The sequence below is a fragment of the Octopus sinensis genome, linkage group LG7 (genome assembly GCF_006345805.1).
Source record: "Octopus sinensis linkage group LG7, ASM634580v1, whole genome shotgun sequence".
Classification (NCBI taxonomy): Eukaryota; Metazoa; Mollusca; class Cephalopoda; order Octopoda; family Octopodidae; genus Octopus; species Octopus sinensis.
Genome location: NC_043003.1, coordinates 39084988 through 39097487, shown reverse-complemented (window position 1 = coordinate 39097487; position 12500 = coordinate 39084988). Strand labels below are relative to the sequence as shown.

The 12500-nt window shown below is 36.8% G+C and overlaps 1 protein-coding gene across 1 annotated transcript in view; it reads right to left on the bottom strand.

Moving 5' to 3' along the window:
• The window catches only part of LOC115214113 (lysosomal alpha-mannosidase), a 153818-nt gene that overhangs the window by 23698 nt on the left and 117620 nt on the right, over window positions 1-12500 (bottom strand). Inside the window, exons 20-23 of the mRNA XM_029783172.2 lie at window positions 11039-11126; window positions 9622-9708; window positions 7990-8080; window positions 5842-5978 (exon numbers count right to left, since the gene is read on the bottom strand). Of these exons, the coding sequence (XP_029639032.1) occupies window positions 5842-5978; window positions 7990-8080; window positions 9622-9708; window positions 11039-11126 (403 nt within the window). The remainder of the gene's footprint in view (window positions 1-5841; window positions 5979-7989; window positions 8081-9621; window positions 9709-11038; window positions 11127-12500) is intronic.

The following is a 12500-nucleotide window of genomic DNA, read 5'->3' as shown; positions in this document are numbered from 1 at the left end:
GCAAAGTAATTTATTTTACTAAGCCCTAATTATATAATATTTTATACATACATACACATACATACACACATACATATACACATACATATGCATACACACATATATACATATATACATATATACATATATACATATATACATATATACACACACACACACACACGCACATACACATATACATATATATATATTTTTTTACATACATACACACACACACACATAATACATGCGTATATTCCTACTATACCCATACATTTCTATACATATATACGATACACATATACAAGCGTGCACATACAATATGTGAAAGGTCTTAGGAGAAAAGGTAATCGGGGGTGCTAGGGGAACGGTGGGATTGGGGGGTTTTGTGGGTGGGGTGTCATCAATCTGGTTGCCGGGTAGGTCTATAGTTCGCATACTTCTTATGCATGCAATTTGGGGAGTGTTCTGAGATTTTGTTAAGGAGAGGGCCTTTGGCGAACAAGATCTCTAGGCTCTCCGATATGCAGAGGTCACAGCAGGTATGGCCTCCTGTGTACGAGCGCGCCTTCTGTAGTAGTTTCCACTTGGTCTTGAAGGGGATGGAGTTCCTTTTAAGGTACCAGATGTGGGCGGCGAGGTTAGTTTGGTTGGATTTATCCTGTCGCCGGAACGAGTGTGTGTGTGCGTACCAACGGGTCTTAAAGCTGCAAACTACCCTCGCCGCCCACATCTGGTACCTTAAAAGGAACTCCATCCCCTTCAAGACCAAGTGGAAACTACTACAGAAGGCGCGCTCGTACACAGGAGGCCATACCTGCTGTGACCTCTGCATATCGGAGAGCCTAGAGATCTTGTTCGCCAAAGACCCTCTCCTTAACAAAATCTCAGAACACTCCCCAAATAACAAAAGTAATAAACGAAGATAATAAAATTAAAATTAGGGAATGGGTCTGTATTTGTATGTGTATATATATGTGTGTATGTGTAGGTATGCATAGGTACACATATGTATATGTATATATATATTATGTATATATATATATATATATATATGTATGTATATATATATATGTATGTGTATATATGTATGTGTGTGTATATATGTGTGTATGTGTATATATGTGTATATAGGGACTAGTGTGCTGTGTGTGCATGTGTGTGTGTGGATATGTGTGTGTATGCGTGTATGTGAGTATGTGTGTGTATGTGTATATATATTTTTCTGTGTGTATATGTATGTGTGGTCGTGTGTGTATACGTGTATGCATGTGAGTGTGTGTATGTATACATATATGTGTATGTGTAGATATGTATATGTATGTGTAAGTGTATATATATGTATATATATGTGTGTGTATGTATGTGTGTATGTATATGTATATATGTTTGTATGTGTGTGTATATATGTGTGTATGTGTATATATGTGTATATAGGGACTAGTGTGCTGTGTGTGCATGTGTGTGTGTGGATATGTGTGTGTATGCGTGTATGTGAGTATGTGTGTGTATGTGTATATATTTTTCTGTGTGTATATGTATGTGTGGTCGTGTGTGTATACGTGTATGCATGTGAGTGTGTGTATGTATACATATATGTGTATGTGTAGATATGTATATGTAATGTGTAAGTGTATAATATGTATATATATGTGTGTGTATGTATGTGTGTATGTATATGTATATATGTTTGTATGTGTGTATATAATGTAACATATGTGCATAGGTATAAGTGAGAATCTCCTTATTTACCTAAAACTCTATTCCCCTTTTTTTTATATATATTTTTTAAATTTTTTTATTTATTCTTCTTTCTAATTTAACACTGACTCCTTGACCACTCCCCCAAGTATGATATTTTGCGCTATGCCTACCCCCAAAAAAGTCCCCCACCAACACCCCTTTAAACCTGCCTAAATGTATAAATGCCAATACAATTCTTGTTAACTTGCTTCCTGAAGATTTCTCTTGAATGAAACAGTTCTAGTCCTGTAGAAGCTCCTTCTATATAATAAATTAATATTATATATTATATATATACGACAGGTTTCTTTCAGTTTCTAAATCCACTCACAAGGCTTTGGTCGGCTCGAGTCTATAGTAGAAGACACTTGCCTAAGATTCCACGCAGTGGGACTGAACCCAAGACCATGTGGTTGGGAAGCAAGTTTAGTATTAAATAAATTAAATGTCAAAAAAAAAACCCTCCAAAGATTAGATGGCATATAATTGCCGGTATATCTGACCTACAGGATGATCTGACATAAAATCAAACTGTTAATTTATTATTTCCCGTTCAGTAGTTGTTATGATCAATGTCGTGTCATATTTATTTTCCACTTCGTCTAGCTACTTTTTCAATCAATTCTGTATCGACTAGTAATAATTTATACATTCCCATTGACTAAATGATACGTAAGTGCGATGAGCAGCGATGTATTTTTTATGGTTTATTTAAACAATTTGTAAGCTTGCTTTTTTTTTGTTTTGTTTTTGTTCTGTTTTCTTTTATCTTTTTTTTTTTACTTTTTTCAGTCATTAGACTACGGCCATGCTGGGGTACCGCCTTTTAGTCGAATGAATCGACCCCAGTACTTATTTTCTTCTTAAGCCTGGTACTTATTTTATCGGTCTTACTTTTGCCGAACCGCTAAGGTACGGGGACGTAAACAGACCATCACCGATTGTCAAGCAGCGGTAGGGGCCAAGCACAGACACGAAGACACACACACACACACATACACACACATATAGATATATACATATATATACGATGGGCTTCTTTCGGTTTCTGTCTACCAAATTCACTCACAAGATTTTAGTCGTCCCGGGGATATAGTAGAAGACACTTGCCCAAGGTATCACGCAAATCTTTTTTTTTTTTATTTGTTTCGTTTATTTCCTAGACAGTACTTTTTCCTTTCCATCTCCACATGCAGTTTTCCAGTACTTAGAGAAGTTAAAGGTAAATGATCATGTTTTACTCAGAGTATCAGTTTTCCATAACCAGGTCCTTTCTAATGTCTTCAAGAAAACAAGAACACTACTAAAAAAACAAAAGAATAAATGTGTGTAAACTATCCGATCCTTATCAAAATTGATTTAATATCTTTCTGATATATCTATCAGGACGATTGACAAAACCAGTCACCGACACCACTTCGCTGTTGTTACTATTGTTACTACGACTGTTACACCACGCTTACCACTCCAACCATGACGATCATCATGATCACTTATAATACCATTTATATTATATCACTTCACAGCAAGACACCACGATTCATGTCAATGTGATTACAATACCATAACAGCAACAGCATCAACAACAACAATAAATCGTTATTATTCTCAACAGTAACATCACAACTATTAGCCGCACATAATCTTGTTCATCATCGTCATCATCAATGCTGTCGCAGTCGTCGTCGTCATCATCATCATCACCATCATCATCGACATCATCGTTAACATCGCAGTCGTCGTCGTCGTCATCATCATCATCATCATCATCATCACCATCATCATCGATATCATCGTTAACATCGCAGTTGTCGTCGTCATCATCATCATCATCATTATTATCAGCAACAAAAAACGACAACAATGTTGCAACTACATTCCTTTTCCTCCAGCTTTTCCACTTCTCCCTCCTCCCCCTCCTCCTCCTCACTATCACCATCATCACCCTCCTCCTCCTCCTCATCATCATCATCATCATCATCATCATCATCATCATCAACGACCTCAATGCTATACCAACACCGCCACCAAACGCTTCCGCCATTGTTTTTTTCAATCTATCCATTCAATATCGATTTCCACCAATGACCATTAGAAAATGCTTTTTACTTTTTTTATTTTTAATGGTCAACCAATTACCATAGCAACACTTAGTCTGCCCATCTATTGTCCAGCTCAGCTGTTGCTATACTATTAACGTCCCTCGTTTACATAGGACTTTCTATTATATTTTATTTTATTTTATTTTTTTACTCTATTTCTTCATATTGTTGTTGACGTCCTTTTGTTGTTGATCATTATGTGTGTTTCCAACAGTTTCATGCGAGCTTTCAGCTACGCCACCAGATGCACCTCTTTCATTACTGAACTGTGTACAGCAATGTCTTTTTTATATATATTTCTCTTTGTATGCTGGCCTTCATTATTTGCTGTTGTGTTGTTCAGTAAATGTTAACGTCAGTGGTGATAATTTTATTTAGTGCTGAGTGTGTTTAGTACATGTTGTATATGTCATGTGTTGTGTGTTATATGTTACATAGTGCCAGTTGGTGAATTGCTGCAGTTGTTACAGTTACTGCTGTTGCTACTGCTATTGTTGTTGCTGTTGTTGTTTAATCAAAGCCAGCTCTGATTGAGCACATCCACGATCTATGATCAAAGGCATTCAAGCCATTAGCATTTTCCTTTTATTTTATTTCATCTTCAAGAATAGTATGTCTTTACCAAAATTATTTTATGTGTTCCTTTTATTTTTGAGACGGTAGGTTGCGATATGAGTGAGATTTGGTAATTATTTCTAACAGGTTCAGTGGCCATATAGAAGTCCCCTTACCAGCTCGAACTTCCTTATGAATTATTGGATGTTAAACTATACAAAACATGAATTTGTGTGCAATTATTACTCAGATTGTTTGTTTTCTTTACATCAACGGTCAATCACTATATCATCCATCTTCTCTGCTCACTATTTCTAGGAGGGTCGTGGGGATAGAGTACTCAAGTACCTCGTCCATAAGGTCCTATAAGAAGTAACTGTCATTAGACTTTGTGGTTGGATTCCCAACGGTGCTCAACTGAGGCTATGGATATTATCCAATCATCTCGTTCATGGTCTACCCTTAAGTCTCCCGCTGGCTGCCTTGGCTGGAAGAACCCATCTTCCGGTTCTTTCCTGAATAATTCTAATCACATGAACATGGTACCAGGCTGTGACCTCACAATGTGGAGAAGTAACGGCTTGTCCTGGTGAGATTTCCTGGTCTTCGAGTTATATATTTTGCTGCGAGATTCTTCGGCGGAGCCCCATTTCAGCCGCTTCTTTAGATATTACTACGATATCTCAGGTGTCAAAAGTTTCATATTACATCTTGTTACTGTTGATTATATTATTCAATCGCAGTTGTCATTTATTTACTGCTTTATCACAGCTTACCACTGTCACATCACTGTTGCTCTTCGTTTACTGTCATAACACACATGACCAATGTCACATTATAGTTGTCATCTGTTTATTGACATCAGAACTGACTTTGGTGGCGTGTTAGTAAGTACTTTGCTTACAATGTCACATCTTTTTCCATAGTCAATTATTATAAATTTCCACTCCGGTACACGCAATTGAATCAGTATTTAAGACAGTCATCTATGTATCATATTCAGTGTATGCACACTGCCAATCACCCAGTTATTGCAGTATTCGTCCTGAGGTAATATAACTTATGGAGTTGCTGTGTTAAAAACACAATAAATATCAGGGAGATGAAAATTTGTCCCAGCAGCGGCTAGCGAAAGCACCAGATGCTTTTAGTGGGGCGATATTTCGTTTCCTCTGATATTCATTGTGCTTTTAACATCGTAAGTCCAGGACAAATACTACAGTAACTGTCTTATTGATAGCGTTTATATTTTAAGTATGATTTATAGATGGCTATTTTAAATGTCCACTGTTTCTGATAGTTTTCATCTACTTATGGCTACATCATATTTGTCATCTGTTATTACTCATATTAATACATGTCGATATACTCCTCGCAAACATATGATTGGTCTATCCGGGAGAAGAAAAAGAACAGAGTAAAGAAACAAGCCGATATTCTGATACAGAAGGGATTGACTCACCTCAAGGTTCAATTTGGATCGTCTGTTCCGGTTTATTTTGGCAAATGATAGGATTGGCTCTTTGTAGATGTCCAGGGCTTCTTGTCTGTGGAAATGTGTCGACTCTTCTACTCCATCAAATAACACCCAATGCTTTCCTGTAACAATGAAATAGAGTAAACAGCAGTTACTACCACATTTAAAAGGACATATTACATTTGAGTTTACATTTTAATAACCACAGGAATAGAAATTATAATGAGTAATATATGCAAAGATGCATTCTCGCGAATAGGACTGTCACATAAAATGATCTATGATTATAACTGTTATATGCATATTTTACTTGTTTCAGTCATAGGACGCTGTCCATACTAGGGCACTCCTTTCAAGGGTTAAGTTGAAGAAATCGTTCCTCGTACTTATGTTTTTAAAGTCTCATACTTATTCTATCGTTTCCTTATGTCGAATCGCTAAATTACGGGGGTGTAAACAAACCACCATGGTTGTCAAGTGTTAGATGGTGGAGGAGACAACCACACACACACACACACACACACACACACACATATATATATATATATATATATATATATATATACAACGGAATTCTACACAGTTTCCATCTACTAAATTCACTCATAAGACACTGGTCGGTCCTAGTAGAAAACACTTGTCCAAGGTACTGCACAGTGAGACCGAACTCACAACCACGTGGTTGCAAAGCGTGTTTCTTAATTACATAGTCATGCTCATGTATTTTATACATTGAAAATTGAGTTGGTAGAGCGTCGGAGGAAATTCCTTCCGGCTCTCTGCACTCCAAGTTCAAACTTCAAGATAAAATTTTTCCTTTCTTCATTTTATTCGTTAAATAAAGAGTGGATTGACAGAATTGTTAGGACGTCAGATGGGATACCTTTCAAAATCTATTCTGGCTCTTTGCGTTCTGACGTCAACATTTGCATAAAATTGCGATGAAACTGATGATACTGATACTAAGGTTTATCAATTCTAGCCTTTCCCTTGACAAATATCAATGGGATAGACAGAGAAGACTTGCATATATGGACAACTCTTGGTCTACTATGAACGACTGGAATCTCATATCAATTTCTTCAGTAAATCTATACATTATCTGCAGCAGTGTTTCTAGCTGTTTGCCATCTGCAGTATACAAGAGACTGTTAAGATACAAATGATAGTTGATATCCTCTTCAGTATTATCGCATATAAGGAATTGTATACTACAGAGAAGGACGGTGTGGTTCTATAGTTTTTAGGCTTTGGCGATTAAGATCACTTTTCCTCTCTCTGAACCAGTTATCTATCGACTTCATCAGTATTTTATTAAACGTTTCTTATAGAACCTTTAGTTCCTCCTCTTGAACATTTTAACCAGAATTTTCGAGATTTTATCATTTAAGTTTCTTCCTTTTTTTATTCTTGGCATCGTGTGGGCTACTTACGTTTCGAGTTCAATTCCTACTGAGGACGATTTTGTCTATCGTCCGTCAGGGTTCAATATAACAAATTACAGGTGAAGGACTGGAAGTCGATCTAATAGAATAAACCGCTTCGCTAAATTCTCTGGTTTTGTGCTAGCGTTTGGCAGACAAAATGGTTAACAGTATTTCTTCGGTTCTTTACGTTGAAATCCACCGAGGTTAACTTTGATCGATAAAATCTAGCTTCAATCAAATATTGGAATCCATGTCATCAACTTCCCCTTCTCTTCAGAACTGAGTTCCTTGTGCCTTATCAGAAACGGCTTCCATCATCATCATCTCATCATCATCATCATCATCATCATCATCATCATCATCACCATCACCATCATCATCATCATCATCACCATCATCATCATCATCATCACGGTCTTGGCACATAAGACTGGTTCATAAGATTCGTTTATATCACATTCCTTATAAACAAAAAGACTGTCAACTCTCTTCCGGTCTCCCTAATTACAGCCGAAGCTTAACATATAAGAAGTAATATATAAGTGACCTATTACACTACAAGTGAGTCCTAGATAAACCCTCATTGAGAAAATTGATGATCAAAGGCCTTACACCTGTGACTTCGTGCTATACAATGTAATACATTATCGATGAGTATGTTGCAGTGTTCTATGTAAAGGCAACATGCAGCAGACACACAATTTACCTCGAACGATCAATCCCTGTACACCATCCGAAGTCTCATTTAGTGGTTCACCAACTCCAAGTCTATCGTCTTTGGTTGTTCGACGGTGAAGCTAAAATAAAGGAATAAGTGTTTATTAAAATGAATTTCATTTTCAAAATTGAATAAAATCTTAAAACAGAATTTATGTTTTCTATGAACACCTGTTTCAAACTTGATGACCATTCTGGTCCAGGCTCTGTTGATATCGCGAAGCAATGGAATCTCGAACATCGAGAAACGGTCTGTATTTTATGTGCATTCTCGTTTAATGGCTGCCCTCCAATTCGTTGACTGTTGCCGGACTTGCATTGTAACCCTTAAGTATCCCTCCAAAAATGCCTTGTGATGTGAGGTCCGGTGACCACGTAGAGTATTCTACCGAACCTCTTTCTCTATTCCAACTGTTTTCATGCAAGTGAATATGTTTAGCTTAGTGGTTAAAGTGTTAGACTTAAGGAAGTTAAGTAACGAGTTTCTTTGTCGGACAGAGTGGCATATACTTTTCCTTCAGCAAAGTACTTCATTTCATTTTACTCCAGTACATTTGGCTGATAATGAGAACCAGTGGAATCTGGAAGCTATCCGTGTAACAAACTTGGACCCTGATCTGAGGTACGGGTAATCTTGTACTCACCGCCTAAAATGTCCGGTTAAGCTCCGGCCTTGTTGGCCGGTAGACTCGAGATTTGTTAATTACAACCATTGTACGAACAACATTCTTTCTCCCTCCCACTCCTCTCTCTCTCGATATATATATATATATATATTTAAGCGATGGTTCTTTGGTAAGCTGTGTCGATTTTTACAATTCTGTAAATAATGATATTTTATAAGCTTAAAGCTTATAAGCGATCACCGTGTAATGACTAAAGAAAATAGTCTAATATTGGGGCATATAAGCCCTCGACGGAAAAATGTAGGGTTTTCCGTACATACAAAGCCCCAAGCGTACTGAAAACCCTACTTTTTCCGTCGAGGGTTTATATGCCCCAATATTAGACTATTTTCTTTAGTCATTACACGGTGATCGCTTATAAGCTTTAAGCTTATAAAATATTATTATTATTTACAAAATATATATATGATCTCCTCCCTCTCTCTCAGCAAGAAGGCGAAAAGAACAAGGGCTTGAAACATTAACTCCTGCACTTCACCACGTGGCAACTGAACTCATCAAACACTTCTACAATCTCAACCGCAATAAATTAAATGTTTGCAACACAGATCATCCTCATTTTCCTCTGATTCTGGGCTTTTGTATTGACTACGTACCGGAACCCACGATCACTGTTTCTAACGTGAGATTCAACAACATGTTGGACCAATGTATTTACTTAGCCAACAAAGGAGGCTCTGCGTCGTAGTTTAACCTTCAAGAAATGTCAGCCACAACTTCCTCAGATCATTCCAGACCACTTTAAAAATAGGAAGAGCACTTGAGATTGTTATCTCAGATACCTCTCAAAACAACACGAGGTGGTCATGACTGGAGTGCTAGTGATCATAGGCCTGCATGGTTAGAGTTGACTTCAGGTTCAAGAACAGCGGCAGTATTTGTACCGGCAACAGTGACGACAAAAACATCAAATAACAACAAGAAAAATGACTCACCATTATCTCAACGCTGCCATTACGAATACTTCCTCCACCCTGGGACCGATCTGTCAACACTGTAAACTGGAGGTCTTCGTTTGCGGCCTGTATCGACAGAAACAAAAATCTTAAGAATAACAACAATGATAATGATGATGACGATGATGCTGTTGATGATGATGATGATGGTGGTGGTGGTGGTGGTGGTGTGGTGGTGGTGGTGGTGGTGGTGGTGATTTCTTTTATTTGCCACCGGGTCGAAGGATGAGGTGGACAATACAAAGACAGACACAAAGTGTGTGCGGGTGTGGGTGTGTGTGTATGTGTATGTGAAAGAGAGGGGTACATATGATGAAACGATACAAAAATATAGAGTATACACGGTATACAATAAAACAAAGAAGGGAAGTACCCATAGTGTACAGCAGTAAAAGAAAAGAAGGAAAAAAAAGATGAGGGTTATGTGGTCCTCCTGATACAGGAGGACCTCTAGGATTACTCAAGGAACTCCACCGCCGTCGAAGACCTCCCTGATAAGTATGCGTGTGTGAGTGTATATATATAACAAAGGCAAGGAATTCTGTCTTCTCTGCAATTCTGAGCTATTTTTCATTATTTTTTCTAAAAATACTCTAGTAAACACGGTTATAGAGCGAGCATACAGATGTAAGCATTGGCAAAAACACACCTTTAGTGCATATAAGTAGTCTCTATCATTATATATAATTTAAACTTTAATTTCCTTTATATTTAACATTCACTATTAATATCCCTACTCTTTCTGTAAGCTACTTATGACGTTATATCATATAACGTTTTTTTAAACAATATTAATAGCGTTCAGTCAATCGCTATACAAATCCATCATTTTTTGCTAAAATGTCTTATTGACGAGTTTCGTTTTTTCCACTTTCCTGAAGAGAAGATTGCATTGTTTATATCATTTATTCTTTTGAATAGTATCAGTGGAATTTTCGAAACATGTGTCGAAAGTAAATATATTTGATTTACACCTGCGTTAAACTTCATTTATTTATTCATATATATATATATATATATATGTGTGTGTGTGTGTGTGTGTGTGTGTGTGTGTGTGTGCGTGCGTAGGCAGGTAGGTAGTTAGGGTAAATCCCAGCTGTTACCTATCAAGCGTAAAATCTTGTAATTCCTATAAGCAAATGAAACACTTGTAATTGTGAATAAATAATACCCCAAAATTTCCATCTTCCTGTTTTGTTTTATATGTGTGTGTATGTGTGTGTGTGTGTGTGTTTGTGAAATTGTCAGTCATTGAAACGCTAATTCAAATAATCGGGTATTTCAGTGGATCAAACAACTGCATTCTCTTTGTCAGTTTCGACGATGTTCCTTTTTGTTTTATGTAACTGCAAGTATGAATCTGAATATGTTTTAGTTTAGAAATCAGGACGCTTACCCTTATATAGGCTCTGCTTGTGATGGGGTAATAATTACCAGCAACAGGTTCCGAGTTAGAGAAATCCCATGTATCGCGATGGTTGATTCTAAAGTGTTTTATGAAAGGAAACAAGAAATATTTCATTATTATATTATGAATATCTTTAATAACCAAATGATAGTAGTAAGAAAGTTTTCTAACGTATGCACGAGGCTACGTAAATGTGGACGAATCGATTATACATACATACATACATATATGCAAGTTCAGGTTCATACCTGTAATTTGGGGGCACTGGGATATGTAACACACTGCCTAAATACCAATCTTGAGAAATTAGGCTCCCCAAAACTAGAAAGGAGAAAGCTGATTCGAAGACTACAGATCCAAACCATCAGTGGAACTGCAAAAATCTGTAAAACTCTCCAGAAGTTTATCATTTAAGTACATATGAGCATGTCTAGATATGAAAGTATATGCATGAGAAGCCATACATAAAACAAAACATTCAAATCTGCACGTATACATACATACATACATACATACATACATACATACATACATACATACATACATACATACATACATACATACATACATACATACATACATACATACATACATACATACATACATACATACAAAATACCCTGTTGTTGATGCTGAAATTCCAATGAAGGAACCTTGGACCTAGGTTAGAACCGGTTCTTTCTCTATTGGCAATAAATCTTGAAATAAAACTAAATAACATGCATAAATGCAAAGACATATCCACACATATATCCTCGCCAAGAGTGAAGGACGATCATCACCTAGGGTTGAGGATAGACTCACACAGATCCAGGATTTAGCAATTTCTTTATTTACCATAGTACTAAAGGATGAAAAAAGTAGGGGCTTGATTACTAACATTAGCACTACAGTTTCGTATTTTTGTCGTGAATGAAAGATGATTGAATCGACTCCAATGGAGTATTGGGAATTGTCTTATTGAAACTAGTATAATGAAAAATTGTCTTATTGGGACTAGTATAATGAAAAAGCTAAATGTAACTTGACATGATATTTTTACTCAGAACACATAGAACAATGTGATTAAATACAGTGGAACAAATTCTGGACCATTAAAAATGTCAGTTACTACCTTAAATGTAAGTTCTGTGAGCTCATTAATATTGGAAAAACTGGCTGTAAGTTAGCTGGTTGTATCATTGAACATTTATGTGATATCTGTCTGAACACTACATGAACAATTGGACATCACTTGCACACACCATTTTCCATCTCCCAGTTTGTGGCGTTATTTAATACTTCGGATGCCACTGCTTCTTGCTACCAAAAAGAACAACGCCTTATCTTCCGTCTTGGCTACTCCGCCCCTTCGATATGAATAGAATAATGTGGGCCTGATAACATAATTACACTTTACTATACGGTATTCCACCCTCCCATATGCATCCCATTTTAGTACACTACACAT